Source organism: Gopherus evgoodei, chromosome 6 (assembly GCF_007399415.2).
Source record: "Gopherus evgoodei ecotype Sinaloan lineage chromosome 6, rGopEvg1_v1.p, whole genome shotgun sequence".
Taxonomy (NCBI): domain Eukaryota; kingdom Metazoa; phylum Chordata; order Testudines; family Testudinidae; genus Gopherus; species Gopherus evgoodei.
Genome location: NC_044327.1, coordinates 94,685,895 through 94,708,327, shown reverse-complemented (window position 1 = coordinate 94,708,327; position 22,433 = coordinate 94,685,895). Strand labels below are relative to the sequence as shown.

Sequence of the window (22,433 nt, the reverse complement as noted above, 5' to 3'; positions counted from 1 at the left end):
TGCCCCCAGTGTGGAGTGGCCCAGGGCCACCACACACCCCTGAACATTTCTTCACGCCCCACAATTTGGGGACCTCTGATCAAGTTTGACCTCCTGTATATTTCAGCCCACCACCACCACCCAGCACCCGCACACACAACCCACCTACCCATAGTTGCATGATGAGCAATTTCCAACTCTTTCAGCACAAAAAGACCTATGGATTCTCCTGAATGTTTATCTCAAACCCAACACTAATTTCTGCCATTGGTCACAAGGCATCCTGAATGCAACAAATGTGAAAGAAGTTATTTCTCCATTTTTAAAAATTCATACTGCTAATCTTCAGACCTACAAACTGAACTGGGATAGTTCAAGCCTAGCACAGAAGTGTAGCATAAATGTTAAAAGGAAGTAAGAGGATTGGAGCCACACAGCAGCTTTGTCTACGCTAACGACCTTACAGTGGCACAGCTGTGCCGTTGCACTGCTGTAAGGTCTCCCATGTAGCTGCTCTACACTAACAGAACAGAGCTCTCCCATAATTAAACCACAGCTAACAAGTGATGGTAGTTCACTCTGGCACTTTTGTCAGCCGGGGTTTTTTTCCACACCCTCAACCAGGGGTGGCTCCAGGCACCAGTGCACCAAGCGCATACCTGGGGCGGCAAGCCGCAGGGGTAGGCCTGGTGGTTGCCATGAGGCATGCCACTGAATCCGTGTTACCAGTGGACCTCCCTCAGGCATGCCGCCAAAAGCCGCCTGACTGCCGTGCTTGGGGCAGCAAAATACACAGAGCCGCCCCTGCCCCCAACCAAAAAAAGTTTTACCAACAAAAGTGCTAACGTAGACAAATCCTGAGGGAGTGTTACACAAGAAAACAAACATGCCATATGCAAAGCATTATTTTTCTTTAATCAATCAACAAAAACCAAGCAACTTTAAGCATTTTGTCTGCAATTGAATTTGAGTCTTATCTAAGCCGTCTGAAAATTTTCCAGAATACAAGCACTACCTAATTTCACAGTACTGGAACACCTATCATAAAGACAACAACTAATGGGATGAACGGCTATCATAATTTGAAGTTAAAAGAAAGTTTTGTCATTTCACAAGCTTAGTAAGTAACTGCACTTAAAAACAGGTATGGTTTGTCAAAAAATATTGTCCAAGCAGAAAAGATTAACACCCAAAGACTTATGATAAAATATCACAAAGAGTATACATATATATACACACACACATACACAAAAATATATATTTAAGTATGAGTATTGGTTCAGCACATTTCTGATTTTTAAATAGTTACAAAGGTGTCTTTACTGATGAAAGGCTTCTAAGCGTATTCTGTTTGGATCCTCTGGATGTCTCAGTGCAATTCCATACCGCAGCAGCAGTTCAACATAAGGTGGCCAGAACGAGTCATTGATTGTCAAATATGGTTCATGTGGTGTACTCATTAATTTGTTTATAAGATGCTGAAAGATCAAGAGAATGAGATTCAAAATATGCAAAAAATAGGTTGATTTTTATCTGTTTTAGTCAAGGAAAGGTGAACACATTGATGTCATAAGAATTGCTTACTTAAAAGATACAAAGCCTGTTCCAAATAGAAATTATTCATTAAAGAATGTTTAATAGATCTTTTAAAGTATGAATTGTTGAATATAAAATTCAAGTTGATTATCTTCCTTTATTCAACAATATTCTAATTTCCCCACAATAAAACAAAAGCATATATTGGATTTTAGGTATGTACATAGTTATGCAAGCCATTCAATCAAAAGATAATGGAATGTAACTGCAATTTATTTGTTTTTTTTAAATAAAAGCCCACAAAGACAATGTAGCAATTTAAGATTTAGTATCTGTTTAACGAGCTTCCAAAGTTAAGAGAAAGTTAGGCAAATCTTCATTTTAGATATTTTCTCTTTCTCAAACCCACCAACAGATACCGCCTCTCTCTCATTTCACTGCAGTATAACTTCCCAAGTGATCTCTTCTGCCAACAAAGGCTTCTTTTCCCTTGCCTTTCTTCAAACTTAAAACAATGGAATTTCCATTCTCTGACTATAAGCCAAGAAACTGCTTTCTGAGTCCCAAAAGGTTCTATTTTTGGCTTTCGGCTCCCCTTTTCCAGTCATCTTCTATTTACTTTTAACCTTAGCTACTAATTTTACAGTTATGATACTTAAAGATACAGATCTTTTCATATCTTTAATGCTCTGTCATCTCCTTGCTACCTATTCCACTTGTTTGTCTTGAGCAAGTGAATCAATGTATTAATCAACTTCCCTCAGTTATGTATCTCTAACAAATCCCTCCACCCCTCCCAAGGCAAGATAAGTACCCGCAAACAATTCCATCTTTTTTTTCCTCCTTGACCTAGACTTTGCATTTGACTCTAGTGTCTGCAATCTGAACATCAGCCTGGGTGTCTCTGTTCCTGTTCTTAGAGCCCCATATATTTGTAAATCTGCTTACTGCCATCTTCACAATATTGTTGTGAACACCACTATCTTGACAGCCATGTCAGCCTAAATTCTACCCAGGCTTTCATCTCTACTCACCTTAGGCACTGCAACTCCCTTCTTTATGGCTTCTACAAGTTCTAGCTCTCCAGACTTTAGCATATACACTTGGGTATGGCTACATTTGGAATTTCAAAGCGCTGCCCCGGCAGCGCTGCGGGAGCGCTGCCAGGGCAGCGCTTTGAAGTGTGAGTGTAGCCAGAGCAGCAGCGCTGGGAGAGAGCTCTCCCAGCGCTGCATGTAAACCACATCTCTTACGGGTGTAGCGTGCAGCGCTGGGAGCCGCACTCCCAGTGCTGCTGCCCTGATTACACTGATGCTTTACAGCGCTGTATCTTGCAGCGCTCAGGGGGGTGTTTTTTCACACCCCAGTTGCAGCGCTGTAAAGTGTGAGTGTAGCCAAGGCCAAAAATGTTTCTGCCTGCCTTCTTCCCAATACAAAGATACATCAAAATCTTCACCTCCAAATACCCTCACTGATGACTCATTCATTTTATGTTCACATCAAAATTGCCCTTTCTCTCAAAACACTCCATTGATTTGCTCCAGCCTATCAAAATGTTTGCTCTGTACTTCCCTGCCCCGTATCTTCTATTCATTTCTCACAATATTAATTCATGATCTTTCATAAACTATTGCTGGTGAGACTTTTCAGCAACACCCATACTCTGAAATAACCTTTACCATCACTCTCTTTCTCTACTGCTTTTATTTAAATTTATACTTGTTTTTGTACCATAAGCATCATGTTAGTTCTTCTTCTTAAGTTATTTTTCAAAATAATTCTTAGTTTAACATGAGTGGGAATCACCACTGAAGAGATTTGAAGGAGGAATGTTACATTGTGCATAGAAACATGCAATATCCCTAGAGTATGAAGCAGCACAAGAAAACTTACTGAGGCACTTCTGATAAAAATTTACAAAGGGAATTTAAGGGAATAGGAATTGGCAGATCACATGTTCCTGCGGGGGAGTAATGGAACACATAAGCAGGAGTTTATGCAAAGTTGCTATACAAAATGAAGTATCAGAGGGGTAGCTGTGTTAGTCTGGACCTGTAAAAGCAGCAAAGAATCCTGTGGCACCTTATAGACTAACAAGACATTTTGGAGCATGAGCTTTCGTGGGTGAATACCCACTTCGTCAGATGATGCTACATACAAAATGAAGTTAAATCCAAAGATAAAATACAGTGTAACACTTATAGGCGTGTCTAAGAATGGCTGCCACAGTGGATTGTGGATTTAACTACTTTTTATTTTTTTTATTTATACCTATTCTTTGCCATGGTAATATATGTGATTCCAATTAAATAGTTGTCACTACTGGTATTGTACTTCTATAGCAGAAAATATAAACAGTAAGAAACAGTTACTTGCTGTAAGTGTGGTTCTTCAGGATGTGATGCAGACATGGATGCAGACCGTATTCCACTCAGCTGTGTGCACATCAGAGCTGCAGAAACGTGCAAAGCAGTACTTGGAGATAGGTGGCACTCATGCCTTGTGGCTGAAACCCCTCCCCTGGCTACATTAGGGGGTACCACTCCAACCCTCCCTCAGTTCCTTCACACCGAATGCCCAGAATCAAGACTCCGATTCAAAGGGGACAGAGGGTGGTTTGTGGAATACACATTTGCATCACATCTAGAAGAACCACATTTACAGCCAGTAACCATTTTTTTTTCTTTGAGTAAATGCAGCTGTGTATTCCTCTTAGGAGACTCACAAAAACAGTCCTCCCCAGGAGGCAATGCTCTAAGTCTACCTAAACAAAGACTGCAGGACCATTCTACCAAAGCTTGCCTCAACCCTGGAAGATGCAGTTATGGTGTAATGGTTCGCAAATGTATGCATCAATGACCATGTAGCAGCCATGCAAATGTTCAACATGGAAACGTCACTCAGGAATGCTATGAACGTTGCTTGCACTCTTGTAGAATGAGCTCATATCCACTGATGGGGATTAGCTGAAGCTGTTTCATATGCAATCTTGATGCATGATGTTATCTATTTGGAGATCATCTGTGAAGAGATCGCTTGACCTTTCATGCATTCTGCATATTACACAAACGAAGGAGGTTAAGCACAAACCGGTTTAGGCCTGCCCAGATAAGAGGCTAGATATCGCCTGACATCTAATGTTGGGAGACACTGCTCCTCCAGAGATGAATGCTGCTTAAGAAAGAATGCAGGTAAATATACCACCTGGTTCAAATGAAACAAAAACCACTTCAGAGAAAAAATTTGGACGCAGTACTAAAGCCACTTTGTCTTTGGAGAATTGTATATATAAGAAGATTCTTTCCTCAGAGCCTGCAACTCTCACACACTCCTTGAAGATATTATTGCTATCAGGAATGCAGTTTTCTGACACAAAAGTAGGAAGGGACAATATGTCAAGGGCTTGAACAGAGGTTCAATTAAGGCCGCTAGGACCATGTTAAGATTCTGTAGAGGAACCAGTTCTTGGTCCGGGAGAGTGTAAAAAAATAAGCCCTTTTAAGAATCTGGCTATCATGGTGTTGGAGAAGACTGATCTTCCCTGAAAGGGGGGGGGGGATGAAATGCCAATATGATGAAATGCCAGATGCACTTTCAATTAACTATATGCAAGTCCCAATGACTAAAAGATGAAGCAGGTACTCCAAAATGTCCTGGATAGAGGCCAGCATTGGCTGGATTCCACAAGCTAATGACCACACTGAAAATTGCTTCCATTTCACCACACAGGCCATTCTGGTGGAGGAGTTTCTACTGTTAAGGAGTTGTTGGACAGCCACTGAACATCACACTTCCTCCTCATTCAGCCATGTAGCAGCCACGTCATGAGATGAAGGAAGCTGAACTCAGGATGCAAGGTGAAGCCTTGGTTCTGAGTGAGCAAGTTGGGATGGGGAGGAAGCAGTATAGAAGGCTAAACAGATACTGAGAAAAGGTGGTAAAACCAGCACTGTCTTGGCCACGCTGGGGAAACGAGAATAAGTTTGGGCCAATCCATCACAAGCTTGAGAATGACCTGAGGTGATCAGCATCAGGGGAAAAGAAGAGGAGAGACAACTGCCAGCTGAGGAGGAAAGCTTTGGACAGGGAACCAGGACCGAGGCCTCCTCAAGAGCAAAAGGGACGACATTTCTTGTCCCCTGTAGCAAACAGGTTGATCATTGGGATGCTCCAGGCTTTGAAGACAACCCAGAGGACACTTCTCTTCAGACCACTCATGACTCAGAGAAAAATACTTGCGAGGTGGTCCGGAGAGGATTCTTAACATCAGATAAGTGAAGAGCTATTGGAGTAATGTTCTCCTTAACGTCAAACTACCACAGCCTGATTGCCACTACGAAAAGTAAGCTGTAGTATGCTCCCCTTTTTGTTCATTCACATAATATATCAAGGTGGTATTGTCAGTATGTGAACCACTGAGTCTCTGACACAGTCTCAAAGTGTGACCTGCCTTGTAAATAGCTCGAAGCTCCAACACGTTGACATGGGGTGATGCCTCCTGTTCCAACTACTGTTCCTGTACTTTTAGGAAACCCAGGTGTACCCGTCCCCCTCCAGCACATCTGTGAGGCATCCTGGTTGGTGAGGGCTAGACAAAGCAAATGCCTTGGCAAACATTCTCTGGATGCATCCACCACTGCAAGGAGGAAGTTGAGGAAGTGGAGGAAGGTGAGCCAGTCTGTCTAGATGATGAAGAGTAGGATGGGTAGACTTCCTGGAGACACATTTGAAGGGGGCGAAGGCACAAGCTTGCAAACTGAATCACCTGCGTGGAAGTGGACATGTGACCCAAGACCCTCAGACATGTCCAAACTGTCGTGGAAGCCTGAGACTGCAGACTGACACAAAGATGGCGAACTGTCTGAAAAAAGTAGGTGAGCAGAAACACGTTCAATGTCATGAAATCTAGCAGAGCCCCAATGAACCTAATTTTTTGAGTGAGAGCCATGATTAACTTCCCTGTGTTGAGGATAAGACCCAGATGGTCGAGCAAGTGCAGTGTGGTGCTCACATGAGCACAAACTTCCTCTCTGGATCCATCCCTCATAACCAGTCATCCTTCCTCTTGAGATACACCGTAACAATGGCCATGCATTTGGTAAAGTCCTGAGGGGGAAGGAGAAGAGAGGCAGAATCGAAGCATTGCATACTGAAAGTGGCATTCCACCATCACAGATAGAAAGAACTTTCTGTGGCTTGGCAAAATCCACACATGAAAGTAGCCATCCTGAAGGTCCAAAGAAGCAAACCAGTCACTCTGAGACAATGTAGGAGAATGGTCAATAGAGTGGCCATTAGGAACTCATGTACCTGATAATATTTGTTGAGGTTGTGAAAGTCAAGGGGGGGTCTCACCCCTCCCTTGGTTTTGGATATCAGGAAGTATTGGGAGTAGAAGCCATGACCTGATGTTCCTGCAGAACCTCCTCCGCTGTTCCCAAAACCAGCAGAGAGCAGAACTGTTTGAGGAGCAGTATCTCATGAGAGGGGTCCCTGAAATGGTGGTGTGGAGAGGAACGGGATGGCATAACCTGATCTGATGGTGCTTAGGAAAGCAGACCAGCCTGTCTCCAAACTGGGGAGGATGAGGAGAGGGGAAGCAATGGCTGAAACAGTGCTCTGGAACAAGGAATCAAAATGGGTACTGGGAGGGCATGTGGATTGGATGAACCCAGAGCCCAATTGCTTTCTGCTGTGGGATCTATCCCTCGTTCTGGGGTAGTCCCATTATCAAGGAGAAGGAACAGGCTGGCCAAATGTATGCTGTAGACTATGCTGCTGCTGCTGTTGAATGCCATACTGATGCCTTTACACTGCCGGGGTGTACACCCCCAAGGACTGAAGGGCTGCAGCATCTTGTCAGTTTTGTCTGACAACAGAATTTGGCAGTAGAACAGCAAATATTCAGTTGCTTGCTGGACATCGGGGGCAATGCCCAAACTCTGCAGCCAGGAAGCTCTCCTCTTGGTGACTGCAGAGGCCATCACCCTGGCTGAAGTGTCTGCAAGGTCTAGTTAAGATGTCCTTGGAGTCTGCATCACCAAGCAGCCCTCAGTCATAAACGCCAGAAATTCTTCATGCAAGACGTCGTGCAGCTCATCTGTGTACTTTGACATAGCTGTTCAGTGAATAAAATCGTCCTTGGACAGCAAGGCTTGCTGGTTAGCAATTTGCATCTCCTTGGGGATGGACATAAATCTGCCCCGTCAGGCGCTGTGGTTCACTACAGTTGCAACTAGGGAATTTGGGACCGGATGAGAATAAAACACCTCAAATTCTCATATGGGAATGAAATGGAGCTTTTCTGTGTACTTAGCCCCAGGCAATACCAAAGCTGGCATGCTCCAGAGTGCCTTAGCTAGTTCAAGAAGCCCATAATTGAGAAGTATGGCAACTCTTCCAGGAGCAGATGGCAACAGAATATCCACTATTTGCGCATGTTCTCTTGCAAGAACTCCACTTGAAAACCGATGGAAGCAACTACAAACCACAAAAGGTCTTGCTATGCCTTAAAATTTTCTGGCATGGAAGAGGAGAATGAGACAGGCTGCACAGAATCATCCAGAGATGAAGAGGAGGCCCCTTAACTGAGCCAAAACCAGATTCTGTTCCAGGGCTGATAGACCATGGCAGGATGATTCTGGAGACTCCACAGGGAGGACCACAGATACCTGGGCCTTTGGCAGATCAACAGTCACTGCCAAAGCCCGGGCTGGAGATCTTGCCATCAAGCAAGATGAAGTGTAGGACCTCAAGAACAAAGGAGTATCCCACAGATTCTATGGTGGCCACTAGCATGGATAAGGCATTGGTAGTCAGCCTCCATCCTAACCACGAGACGTGTACCAATCCATCAATTCCCCCTGAGGCTGGTCAGGTGATGGAGAGTGAGGGGATAACAACCTCGACTCAGATGCTGAGGACCCTCGGGATCCCAGGAATAAGGACAGAGAAAAACTAGAGGGAGCAAGTAACTGATCTGACTTGTCCATCCCCAGAACGAGGCAGGAAGCGGCACTGCCAATGGAAGCAGTACCATTGGTACCGACCATGCTGATGCACATGCCAGAAGTGGTGTCGATCCTGAAGTCAGCAGTGACACCGGAGGTGTCTGACAGTATCAACATTGAGCAGTGAAAGCTGCCATGGTGCCAACTGCAGTGGTGCTGAGGAGATTTCTGGTACCAAGGTCCCCTGTACCAATCCTGGCACTGGACCTGCTTCCATAACCTGTGGAAAGGGAACAATGGGCTGCAGTGCTGACAGACCCAAGGGTTCAACAGCTTCTTCAATCGATGACTATAGATGACGCAGACATGGCAAACTCCTGGGCCAAAAGAGAGAGTAGGACTAAAAGGCAGAGGAGATCTGTTGCTGCCTGGTACACTGCTGATGTGGAAGCAGTCAATGCCAGTATCTCCCTCATCGGTACTGGACTCAACAGATGCTCAGTGGCCAGAACAAGAGACAACAGTACAGTGTTTCTAACCTCCTACTTGGTACCGGGGAAGGGTTAGAGGTATCTGCGCCATCCTACACACTGGCACCAACTTTGTGCTAGTTCCTGCTTTTCCTGGGGGAAGTGGAATAATCACCTGAGACCTGGAGTGGTTTTGATTGGTCTTATGCAACCTTCTCCTTGGCAGAGTAGACAGGGAACAACAGCTCCTCTGTTTCTTTGCAGAGGCAACTGCTCTGAAATGTGAAACAGAAGCACTCTTGGAACCCAAGGGCAATCTCCGACTTGATGAGGGCTTCAGTACTCATGGCCTTTTCCAGCAGGTGCTGTTTCAAGAGAAAGTCCTGAGCCACTTGACTCCATTTCTAACATTAACATAACTAACACTATGGTACTGCTAATTATATACTACAAGGGAAAAACTCAACTAATTGAGAGGTTGTGAGGTTAAGACCACACAGACCTCTGACTCCAGCCATGGAGGATAAGAAGGGACTAAAGGAGGATTGGGGCGGCGCCGCCATGTGAAGCCAGGGGAGGTGCTATGGCCACAAGGTGTGAGTGCCACCTCTCAATGGGTACTGGAAGGCAAGTTTCTCCTTCTCTGGTGCACTGGGCGCACACACACCTAAGTGAAATACATGGCTGCATCTACTCAAAGACGACGCTTTATAGCAGCCACATAAATTAAAAGCAATACATTGATAATTTTAAAAGATAAAGTAAACATGGATAAATTGTGGAAACATGGACGGGAATGAATAGGAATAGCTTAGATTTACACAAACAATAAACCCTCAATTTGTGATCACAAAAGTAAAATGTGCCTTGCTTTGCATTTGTCTCTAAGACAACAGTTTTGAAATTTAACAGGCATCGAAACTAGCACTAAATGGCTCAACAAAAACATAAAACAAAGATCAGTGACACTCAAAGTTTAGGCTAAGATAATTAAAATTAAAAACAAGTCTGAATTTCTGGAACTAGTTTATTCTTTCAAACAGAAATCAGACATCTGGGTCTTTTAGTACTATCCAGGTGTTTAAAATTAGTTAAGGGAATATGAAGAGTAATTTTAAGGTATAAGTTTTTTGAAATTATATTTCCATAGGACTTAACTCGTTTGGCTACATTAAATTTCTGATTTGCTTTCAAGCTATACCTAATTTGGCACTAAAAGGCATGCTGAGATACTTGAGGCATGTAACATGAAGTTGAAGTTAATGACATAAGTACAAAAACTCACAGTCTGCACTTTCAAGTAAAGCATAACAATGTCATAGTGACCGGATTTTAGTATCTAAACACCAGAATGTTTTAATTCTGCAGGCCTTCCCTCAGAACAACTGCTGTTCTTCATGGAGGTCTTGCTCACACAGACCCCTATAAAAACAAACAAACCCTGTACTCCCAAATACTAAGTTTAAGATAGAGAAGTTGCTGTCATCCAAACGACCTTTTTAGCTCTATCAGATTTAAGCCTTACAAATTCATAATTTATTTGGGTTTTTACAAATTATAATAGGAGTGTCCATTCAATAATTGAGCATCCTTGGCAATTAAGAAAAAAAAACTAAAAACAGACCTATCAATTCCTATCGATCAAATCAAATAAACCAACAATATGAATATATTAGAAATTAATTGACTTGTTGCTGCATTATATTTCAGACCTGTGTACATGCAAATAGTACAAAATATAAAAGTTAAATATTTTAGTTCAGGTTTTTTAACTAAACCATTTTAATATTATTTTCTAATATGAACCATTAAGTTAAGAGTTATAAAATCTGACTTAAAAATTAGTGAATATAAAAATGACTTACGTTTGACTTTATATCTTAAAATTAGAAGTTTAAAAGCCTATAATTTTTCAATTCAAATTGTAGGATGTGTTTGCTAAATTATGCTTACAATTTTAAGGAGTTTAGTACCAGAAAGTTACTTTGGGTGCCCCGAGGAATAAAAGAGGAAACTAGTAAGATTTTTTTGAACACTGTTTCTATTATCTTAGTTATTTTAATTATATTAGCACACACCATCATTCATTTTGCTTATATGCTATTGCTGGTTTGTAAGAAAAAAAATGACATCACACACAAAACCATTTTACCTCTAAAATTTCATGTAACGTTACTAGCTGTACAGTTGGTTCTTCAGCTGGACTCTACAAAAGCAGCAAAAAAGATGTTCAAATTCTAACAGAGTCAGAAAACAACGCTAATTGACAAAGAAAAATTTCAGTGCAAATAATTCAGAGTAGTGAATAAACTGATCAATTTTAAAATGTTGAGTCATCATATTACAAAAGTTATATATTTTAATCCTATATTCAGCAACAAATTCAATGTAAATTCTAAACATAAATGAATGTTTCTCTTAAACTAAGTTGAAAATAACATATGAAATGTTACATCTGTCAAGAATGGGATTCACATTTTATTAATTCAAACATCTTATTATTAAACATGCATGGGAGTATACAGTACTCATTCTGTGTCTAAGGTTGGTAAGAAAAATCACGAGATCAATGCCTTTAAGAAAATTATCTAAAGTTCTGGGCAAAGAGATGTAAACATGCGATTCTTGCAAAACACTGTAATCTTGTTTTAAGAGTTCAGTCCATAGTGCCTTAATGTTTACTCTTAATTTATATTGCAATTTAATATTTTTTGGTTTAAGCCTCTAAGGGTTACCCAAATACATTTACTATGTTCAAGAAACAAAATTCAGTTTTGCCATAGGATTTTCTTTAAATGTTTTCCTTTTTTAATGTTATCATTTGAAACTGTCTTCATTTGTAACATAGAACCACTTCATGAGTCTTACAAGTTAAAGGATGGTCAGGATTTATTATAAACCCCAACTTCGGAGTGGAGGAAGAACAAGGTGATTTATAAAAATTGACATAGGGCCAAATCCTACCTCTTTCCTCCATGACTGTGGAGGGTCCCCTGACAGCAGCACTTCCAAGGCTCAGCTGCACCAGAGATTATGTTTGGTAAGGGCCACAAAGGGGTGAACACACATCCCGTTGTGCTACAGAGCCCTCCTTTACGGGTTCTCCTTGCACTATGGGAGCAGGGGACATGGAGACTATATTACTCTATGGGCTGCAGCAGCCTCCATGGAGTGGTTCTAAAGACACTCTGCCAGCCTTGGGTGATTTTTTTCTTCTCACTTCTTCAGCTGGGCACTGGATTCAAGATTTGCCAGTAAGACTAGAATTGGCATATGGAGTATCAGCATGGGAGACATTTTAAACAATTGTACAAAGAGAAATTATTAGTTTGCTACTTTTAAGTCCTAAGGACGTTGGCTCAAACATTACTTTTAAAGAAGTTTTTATACTTGCAAAATTTAAAAGATTTGACTTTATTTTTGGTAGACCAATAGTGTTCAACGTTTACAGTTTCTTAAATTAGGTTCCGATTCTGCAGTGTGATAAATTTAACCAGCACCATACATTACATTACTTTTAAGCAAGATAGGCATCACCACATGGGAAAAAATATACTTTTTCCTTCCCACAAGTACAATTTACATATAAAATATTTCTTGTAACATGAACTTTCAGACTGCTTTGTGTGACAAAAAGGGTGCATCTTTCTTTTGAGACTGGAGAGTGAAAAAAATTAAGGAGGTTGCTTGAAGCAGTCTCAAGTGTCAAATTTGCAAAGCCAAATACAGATAGGGTGTCTCAGGTAGGACCATGAAAGCCTGTAGTGCATTTTAGGTCAATTTCTGTGAATGTTAGAGTAATAACAGCGGTACAAGCTGAAGTAACATTTAGTAACATCAACAGCCATAATTAGGTCTTATGTATTGGCTATATCCTTGGTCCTTTGCAAGCATTTCTGAAACTATTTCATGTTTTATTTTGCCATATTTGGCTTATTTTGTCAGTGGGGCTTGGGGTGCTGGATTCACCGCACAAGTCACATGATGTGTGTTGCATTCCAACTGCCTCCATAGACCCCGATGGACTATGTTACTCTAGGTACCTGGAGTGCGCCAGCAGGGGCACAAAGAGCAGTTAGAATGCAACACGCAGCCTGTGACTTGCTTGGTTGCAGTGTGCCAACCCATTCAAAATGTCCACAGCTTGCCTCCTAGCAGAATGACCCTCACTCTGCAGTCTGTGCATGTGCCACAGGGGCAGGAATGCCCTCAGAAATTTCTCTCATGGTATGCTGTGAGGGACTCATCCTGCCCCCAGAGGACGGTGGGACACTGGATGCCGAAGTGGAGTTGCTGGCTGGGCTGAAAGAAGGATTAGGTGGGTTTCAGAAAGCTGGGAAAGGGACTTGTTAGGGTGGAGTTGGGGGATAAGCAATAGAGATGAAAGGGACTGTTGGTGGGGTTGGAGTAAAAAGGGAGTAGCTGCCCAGTGTCAGCTGGCTCATGGAGACGAGGCACCAATATCAGGTGCAGGCAGTGCTTGATGGGTGGTGGTTACTTACTGGTGCTGCAGGCAACTTTTAAGTCCTAAGGATGTTAGCTCAAACATTACTTTTAAAGAAGTTTTTATACTTTTATACTTGGAGACTGTATTACTCTATGGGTTGCAACATCACATACCCAGAAGTGCCCATTCAGCCCCAGGTACTGGCAGTCATGCAGAGGGAGAAGTTGCAGGGCTGCCAGCATGTCATCCCTGTCACACGCTGCTTGTGCTCTCAGCTGAGTTCCATGCTCCCTGTGGCGGTTGGTTACACAGCAGCCACTTTTTGGGCTCCTGGCAGACACACTGGTCTGGGAAGGTTTCCTCCTGTCAGGAGAGCTCACCCATGCAACTGAGGAGCTACCCTGCAAGCCTCTCCCAGCTCGACTGACAAAATGGTGGCACTTGACATGTGTACGGCCAGGCTGCAGATACCCTTGCACAGGGGCGCTGGCAGTGGAGAAGAACACCCCTGCAGATGCAGCACTGTGTTCATCAGATCCAAGTGGTGAATGACACGCAACACATATATAATTTTCCTAATTTTTCTATATATTTGCAAAATTTGTAGATTTACATCTGATTTGATAATTTTGCAATCACATTTAAAAATCGGGAGAATTATTAAAAATTAGGGAGAGTTGGCAGCTCTGCATTGGGCATGCAAGAGGCCTCTTTGAGATCCATAGGATGCTTAAAGTTAAGCATATGCTTAAGAGTTTGCCAGATTGGGGCCTATGAAACGACCAGTTGCTGACAATGGTTGTCAATAATGGGTCCCTCTAAACCAGTGTGGAAAATGGTTTAACTACTAATGCAGACAAGGACAAAGTATGTGAATTACTATTAAATTAAGGTTATAGCTATAACATGGCTGAAAGCAGCTGTCTCTCTTTTTCACTAGCAGTTCAACCATTCCCTATCCTGGTTCTGGGAACCTGATGCTGAACAGACAAGGCCCAAGTGTCCTCAAGAGCCCAACCTAGAACCTTACTAGTTTTTTAGTTTTTGTAGCTATTATATTAAACAATAATGATAAAGTATTTGATTTTACTGTGGACTTTGATTTTACTATTTAAAATGCTCCTTGACTGCCTATTTTCCCTAAAGTTTAAAGATGACTTTTAGCTCAGTTTCCCTGAGTAGGAATTTGAGGTTAATAGTCTAAACTATTCTCTGTAACACTTTTGTGCCAACAATATTGCTGAAGAATTAAAATTTGTCTTTGAAGAAAAATATGAACCTATCCAGATAGGAGCAGGGTAGACTAATTCAGAACTTGTTTCACTAAACTCCCATACCAGCCCTCAATGATATAACCAAACTTTGAAAGGTATCACTTAGACAACAAGAACAGTTGTAGGAAGTGACTCGGATATTAAGGTCAGAAGGGACCATCATGATCACCTAGTCTGAGTTCCTGCACATTGTAGGCCACAGAACTTCATCCACCCACTTTTGTAATAGACCCATAACCTCTGGCTGAGTTACTGAAGTCCTCAAATCATGATTTAAAGACTTCAAAAGTTACAGAGAATCCATCATTTACACTAGTTTAAACCTGCAAGTTACCAGTGACCCGTGCTGCAGAAGAAGGAAAAATTCCCCAGGGTCTCTGCCAATCTGACCTAGGAGAAAATTCCTTCACGACTCCAAATATGGCGATCAGTTGGATCCTGAGCATTTCAGCATGACCCAACAGCGAGGTAACTGGGAAAGAATTCTCTATAGTTACTCAGAGCTCTCCTCATCCAGTATCCCATCAACAGCCATTGAGAATATTTGCTACTAGTGGTCACAGATCAGCTATATACCACTCCAGGCAGTCTCATCATACCATCCACTCCATGAACTTATTAAGCTCATTCTTGAAGCCATTTAGGTTTTTTGCCTCCATTGCTCCCCTTGAAAGGTTGTTCCAGAACTTCACTCCTCTGATGGTTAGAAATCTTCATCTAATTTCAAGCTTAAATATGTTGATGGTCAGTTTATATCCATCTGCTCTTGTGTCAACAGTGGCACTTAACTTAAATATCTCCTCTCCCTCTCTGGTATTTATTATTCTGATGTATTTATAGAGAGCAATCATATCTCCCACTCAGCCTTCATTTGGTTAGGCTAAACAAGCCAAGCTCTTTGAGTCTCCTCTCATAAGGTAGATTCTCCATTCCTCTGATCATCCTAGTAGCCCTTCTCTGCACATGTTCCAGTTTGAATTAATCTTTCTTAAACGTGGGAGACCAGAATTGCACACAGTATTCCAGATGAGGTCCCACCAGTGCCTTGTATAATGGTATCAATACTACATGTATGACTTAAATACGATTTGCACTTTTCCAGCATTGTGACTTGAAAATTATATAAAACCAAGTTAAAGAAAAATTAATAAGAACCTTTCAAATTTGATAATTTTAAAGAAAATCTTACTTTTTTCTTCTTTTTAGCACTTTCATCTTCTGGGAGAGGAAAATGTTCTTCTAGGAACTCCCCCAGAGCACTCAAGAGCTCTTCCTTATATGCCCTTATTTTCAGCATTTTACTTTTCAGTTCTTGTAACGCTCTAAAAACCCAATGTAAAAATAAAGTTTAACTGATGTGACATGTAATTCAATAAAAAGGTACTGCTGCTACAGTAATGGCATCAATTACCTCAGTATCACAAAGTGCAAGTGCAGCCTGTAGCATATTTGCAACCTAGATTTCAAATGCATTTTATTACTTGATTATTTGATCTTTACCAAAAAGATATCAAACATTAATATTAGATTTTTAAAATCTATTTTGTCATACTAAATATTCAATCCTTTAACTTTTTTTGCTGGAAAAAAGCACTATAAATACCTTTGTTCAGAAAATTGTACCACTTGATTTTTCATTTCTTCATGTGTTACATCAAGAGCATCTACCAATTGCTGCTGCTCATCCAGCCACTGCTGTTCTCTTTAAACATGAAAGTGAGAAAAAAATGAGAGGGAACAATGTATAATTAGAAGTTTTCAGACCTACCAAAACAATGATTCTCACTTCATTTCAATTCACTTTATACCTTTTCATGTCTTCCTTCAGCTTTTTATTCTTTGACTGAACTGTAGACAGCACCATTTCAAGATCATGGTCTACTTTCTGCAACTACAAAATTGGAAATGGAAGTGTATATTATGGAGAAATGCAACTCGATTAGTGCTATGTAAAACAAAACCTGATACTGCTGTTGTGGTATCACTCAGATACCACAGTGACGGGAACCAAAATTATCTTGATAGACAAATCAGTAACAACCTACATCTCACATAATAGTAAACTGCAAAATGAATAGTTGGCAGAACAACAATTACAGCACTCCAAAGTGAGAACATCTCAAAGAAAGGGTGATTACTCTTAGTAATCAAACTGATGATGAATGAGGTATTCATATCTTGGATAGGGAAATTGTACAAGTATAAGACACTGCAGCCTGGTTCACTTCAGACTATTTCTCAGTAAAGAAATTTAGGGCTTGACTCTGTCAGAGGCTCCATGCCATGCACTCCACATAGGAGTGGCCAGTACCCAACACCTTATTGGACTAGGTCCTTAGCTGATGCATGGCTTACTGAAGACTAACACTGAGATGCTCTCTGTCTTTTTGAGATTGATATGGCTCCCTTAATAAGTTTGGGGCTCTCCACTACACACTATATTTAAGATGCTTTTGTGTCCCTGTATAGGAGTTCCCTGAGGTTTATCTCCCAGATGATGGGAGAACCTGAGCGCACCCAGTTACTTCCACCAGGAGGTTCTGGCACAGGCCCTAGTTCCTTACTTCTTACATAGGCCCTTACCCTTTGCGGGACTTCATTCCCATAGGGACAAGGTGAAGATCTCTTAGATGGGAGTTCCTCCTTTGGCTCCAGGAGTAATCCCAGCAGTCTCCTGTTCAGCAGTCCTGCTCCTTCACCTCAGCTGACTGCAGCTGCCTTCCTTTTAAAAGGCCTCCCATCTAGCTCCGCCCCCATCCTCTGTCTAGCACCTTCCTCATCAGTGTGGGGTCTATACACCCCATCACAGTCTCTTTATTATGTAATTATAAAATAAGATTTAAATTTGGCTCCCAGCAAATACAAACGAAATACAGAAAATATTCCCCAGGAGCAGAAGGGTTTTATATACATAGGATTTATGAGAAATGCAGTATCCCTCAGCTAAACTAACCACAAAATGGAATGTCAAACCAAACATGTAGTGGAGAGGATATTCACTCAAAGGAAAATACATGGCCAATCTTTTTGTTAAAAGAGCATTTGTATTGGCAGTTTGGTTCCCTGGCCTGACTGATACAAGACAGAGGAAAGTTGCTGGGAGGTTGCCAAACCAAAAAGGTAGGTGAAGCAAAAGTTATTTTTAAACAAAACCCATATAATCTAAATGTGTCTTTATGTGTTAGCCAAAGTATAACTATTCATTTCAATGTTATAGCCACAAGAATATTCCCAGCTAATGTTACATACCAATGTCCAACCAATATATTGAAATGCTACCACTAACACATTCTTTATTTGTCCTTTCTCCCCCAGTCTGGAAAGAACTCAAATAGATATTTGCATATATTATTCCTGCAGAACTCTAGAACTCAGAGTACTGCCTCTTCTGCACAGCACATTATTTTTTTTCAATCATATCTTAAACATAAAAGACACCATATAATAAGTTCTGGTAAAAAGATCATTTTCACTACAACTAAAAATATTCAGTACTTACAACAAAGTTTAGGAAAAAGCAAATTAAAAAATTAATAGTGCTCAAATGGGCACACATAATTTCTCATGGCTAGCCAATCACATGAAAAGAAACTTGTAAAAAACCTACTTGTAAGAAGTTACTTCCAAGTAATGAACTAAGACACTTACCTCTTCCTTTCCTAATGCTACCAGAACATCTAGATTGGTGGAGATTACTGAAAAATAAAACAGATTGTTTTACCTGATTTTTTTAAAATAAACAAATATTAATAAATTTAGCAAAATAAGCAGGTCTGATTTTTGAAGAAGACATACCATTTGCATTATCATAGGGATGAAGTCAAATATAAAAAAAATGGCCCTATCAAATGTCAATCTGCACTGAGGAAAATATTGTTTTAATATTAATTTCCCCCATGGTCCAAACTGCACACATTACTCTACATATATCCCAAACTGAACTCCAATTTTAATAAAACTTGTCTGATCAATAGGTATGACGGAACTTCCTCCAGCCTACAAGCCAAAGTTTTTGCAAAACATTTTAAATCCAAGCTATGTAAGAGGATTGTTTGATACAAGGCACCTTTCTCAGGGTCTTAAGTCTTTTTTAAGAATAAGAGAAACTGAGGTAATTAGAAGAACATGAGAAGACGTTCCCCTTTGTTTAAAAAAAAAAAAATCTTTCACCAGGGATCCATCAACATATTCTGCAGTCATTTATAATACTCCTCTCAAAACCATCTGAACTTAGTGCTTTAGGTTATGTTTACACTAACAAAAGTCACCCTTCACTCAAAAACTCCAGTTGTTCAAGAGAAAGAAGAGGTAATTGGACATCATTTAAAAAAATGGATTAAATTATGGAGAGAGCTGATTATTGTCACAGAAAGAGAGATTCTTTTTAAAAAGGTGCAAATACAAGAGATCATCTCAGATTTCATTAATTCAGAGCTTCCAGGTTGTTTGATAGATCTTGCAATCCCCTTCAGGAGATTTGAAGAGTTGATTAGGTGTGCCATCATCCTCCCTGCTTTGCTTATATGTGAATAAAAACATGGATTTTGAGAAACTAAAGCATGCATTTGCAACTTTTTATGTAATGAGAGAAATTAAAGCTACCATAGTAGCTTCAAATTGTTATAGCACCAGAAGCATATTTGTATGTCAAAATATGGACATCAAGATCCATAATATCTCATCCTAACATAAGCAATTCCCGTGATAACGCTTTCTTTTTACTAAAAGGGAAAGAAATTATAGCTCCCCATATAGAAGCATTAGATGTCTTCCAAAATACAGGGTGCATTTGATATATTTGCAAAAATAAATCTATTTTAAAAGATTTTTAAATAAAAGTTTGGTTAAACCTCCATGAATACTGAACAAACTGTGAAGCAGTGATTTCAGCAGTGATCAGAGTATGAGCTGATACTGAAACAAGGAAGATTTCTGCACCCAAAGTGTGTTCAATTAAAGTGTGATTTTAAAAAGTGTCAGATAAAGAATTACAAGCATGTGAGACAGAAACAAAATCACAAAAGATGAGTAGAACCTCCCTGAACTAAGCTGATGTTAATCATCATCATGGCTTTATTTCATGATGACAATGACTTGAAAATGTCTTAAATGAAGAATTCATTTAGTTAGAGTTCTGCTCTTCCCTTTCAATAGGCCAAGATCCAGTCAATGACATTTGATATGAAGAATCCAAAGAAACCAATTTTCTACGCTTTGTGATGATCAGAAATTATTTCTATCTTGAATTATCCACTTCAGTCCATTCAAATCACTTGTTTCCTACCTCTTCCTTCAACTTAAAGCATTTCTACCTAAGTACTTATATGCCTCCTTTAATTGTAATATCCGAGTGCCCATCAAGTATTTAAAAATAGACGCAATCTCCTGCAGAAGAGAATTCAATAGTCCACATGCAGTAAATTCGGTCTCCTGCGCTATCACTTGTGGAGGTCGTGGTGGTAGAAGGAGAGGGAATCTCTTAAGAAGCTAGGGCCAGTCCCATGACGGACTCTGAATATCAGGATAGACACTTTGAATTGTTCTGTATTCAGCGGTGAGCCAGTGCATAGCATGGAGCACTGGGGTGATGTGCTAAAGGCAATTTTAGTCACTAGGCATATATGCTGATGCATCTTCTACCAGTTGGAGCCTTTTCCTGGTGTGTGGTTTTATTCCTACATACAAAATATGAAGAAAAAAAAATCAAGCCTGGAGGTCACAAATGGAATAGCAAGCCAATGTGTAGCATGATTGCAATGCAAAATACTACCAGATGTTAGCAATGCAAGGAATCATTACTATGCAAGCCTTTGCATGGAAACGCCAATTCAAGTGATAGGAATCTGGCACAATATTGATATTATGCACACAAAAAAGGTACTATACATAGACCACATATGTTTTATAAACTTTAAAATGTGGTTAATTCTTATTTTGAAACGAGAAAAATTCAAACCTATTTTAAGTGCCAACTGCTTGTTAAAAAGTTATAATTCAGCTGATTAAGCATCTCTAGAGCTATATATAGAGTATCAGAAACCCAGAAAGAACAAGAGACTAAAGAGTCTTGCAAAAATAAAAATTTGCATTGTGGATTCAAGCCTGTGTGCCAAGATTTTGCCCAATGAAATTTGTAACTGCCAAGTTATAACCCCCAAAAGCAAGGTTTATAATGGAAATGCTGACAGACTCTCAATTATAGTAATTGTACTGGTTATTGCTAAAAATATACAGCAGGGTACAAGACAGCCTGACATTCAGGCTCTAATACTGAGTTGTGGCAACTTGACTAATATTCCTATCCCATATTTAGCATCATTCAGACAGCGTTTTCTATTAACAAAGCATCTTCTCTCACACAGTGAGGAATAGATACACTGAGAAAATTCCAGATGGACACAGAACAGTGAAAGCATGGCAGTTCTTTATTTTCATATAATGGCCATAATCTTATGACATCTCTTAAAGTTAACCCCCACCTCCAACGAAGTGGCTCAAAAGAGAATTATAAGTAATAAGAGAAAGCCAAGACTGTAAAAGGATAAGGTATATATATATTGTATGGAATATAGTTGTAGCTGTGTTGGTCCCAGGATACTGAAGAGACAAGGTAGGTGAAGTAATATTCCCTCACCCACCTTGTTTCTTGAGGTTATTGATACATTATATACACATAATTTCTGTACTATAAAATTAACATATGTAATAAGAAATCTAACCAGGTACAAATAAATTAGAACATTATGAGCCAACTAATACTCAAATATAATGCTAAAAATATTTACTGCCACAAGAATCTATTTTTGTAACACAAATAGCTTAAGATTTTAAAAATGATTAAATATTTATAGTACAAAAACATCAGCATTTATCTTAGCAAAAATAAAAATTAAAAGTGCTTGCAATCCTTATGTTACAAGGATGATCATCAGCAGTGGCCAAGAAGAAAGACTGCCCCATAGGACAGCATTGCACAATTTGGTACAATTGATCTAATTTTGGTCTACTCTTTTGTCTTAAACATTTGGAACTGACCACTGCTAGAGACAGGTCCCCAGACCAAACAAACTACTTATGCTTTCCTATTATGTAAAGTCTTATCACCCTGTATATAAAGAGAAAAAAAAGTAGCATGTTTAGGAAGAGATGGTTAGGTTGCTGGTATACTGTGACCACTGCCTACCACCTTTATGGTGCAGGTAGTCCAGCGTGGAGAGTACTGGTGCATGCCTTCCTGTGCCGCTTCCGAGGGCTCTGATACGACCGGCAGCTCCTTTATCTCCATCCGAGAAGTCTTCTGCAAAACCTCTCCGGGCTGTTTGTCTTCTACCAGGACCTCCTCCAGACCTGGAAGCTGTTCTCAGCGACCAGGTCCTTGGTGGCCACCGAGAGAGCAGATCTCCTCATGGAGCTCCTGCTACACAATCCCCAACTCCGTGTGTGGGTAGTGGAGTCCCCCTCGGTGCGCCAGAGGTTGGTCCTTGCAGAAGTCAGGAGAGTCGGAGACCTCCTGGACTACGACCGGGGAGACTGGCTGGACCCCCTGACGCTCGCTCAGCACATGGGGCTCTCCAGGCCTCGTACTTGTCAGCGCGTACTTCAGGAGGTGAGGGCCACTTTGTCGCCCACTGCTCGGGCCCACCTTGACCACGTCCTGCGAAAGGGCACACCCAACCCACCCTCCACCCCAGGCCCTCCGGACCTTTTCATCAGGCCCCTGCCCCGTGGACCCAACCGGCCCCCCTGCCCCTTCACTGTGAGCCTGCTGCAGGACTTG

At 40.8% G+C, this 22,433-nt stretch overlaps 1 protein-coding gene across 1 annotated transcript in view; it reads right to left on the bottom strand.

Annotated features, from left to right (window-relative positions):
* Positions 1–939: 939 nt before the first annotated feature.
* The window catches only part of CENPK (centromere protein K), a 43,799-nt gene continuing 22,305 nt past the window's right edge, over positions 940–22,433 (bottom strand). The window contains exons 6-11 of the mRNA XM_030566516.1: positions 18,305–18,351; positions 16,465–16,547; positions 16,260–16,358; positions 15,846–15,978; positions 11,088–11,141; positions 940–1,457 (exon numbers count right to left, since the gene is read on the bottom strand). Coding sequence (XP_030422376.1) covers positions 1,299–1,457; positions 11,088–11,141; positions 15,846–15,978; positions 16,260–16,358; positions 16,465–16,547; positions 18,305–18,351 — 575 coding nt within the window. The 3' untranslated portion in view covers positions 940–1,298. The remainder of the gene's footprint in view (positions 1,458–11,087; positions 11,142–15,845; positions 15,979–16,259; positions 16,359–16,464; positions 16,548–18,304; positions 18,352–22,433) is intronic.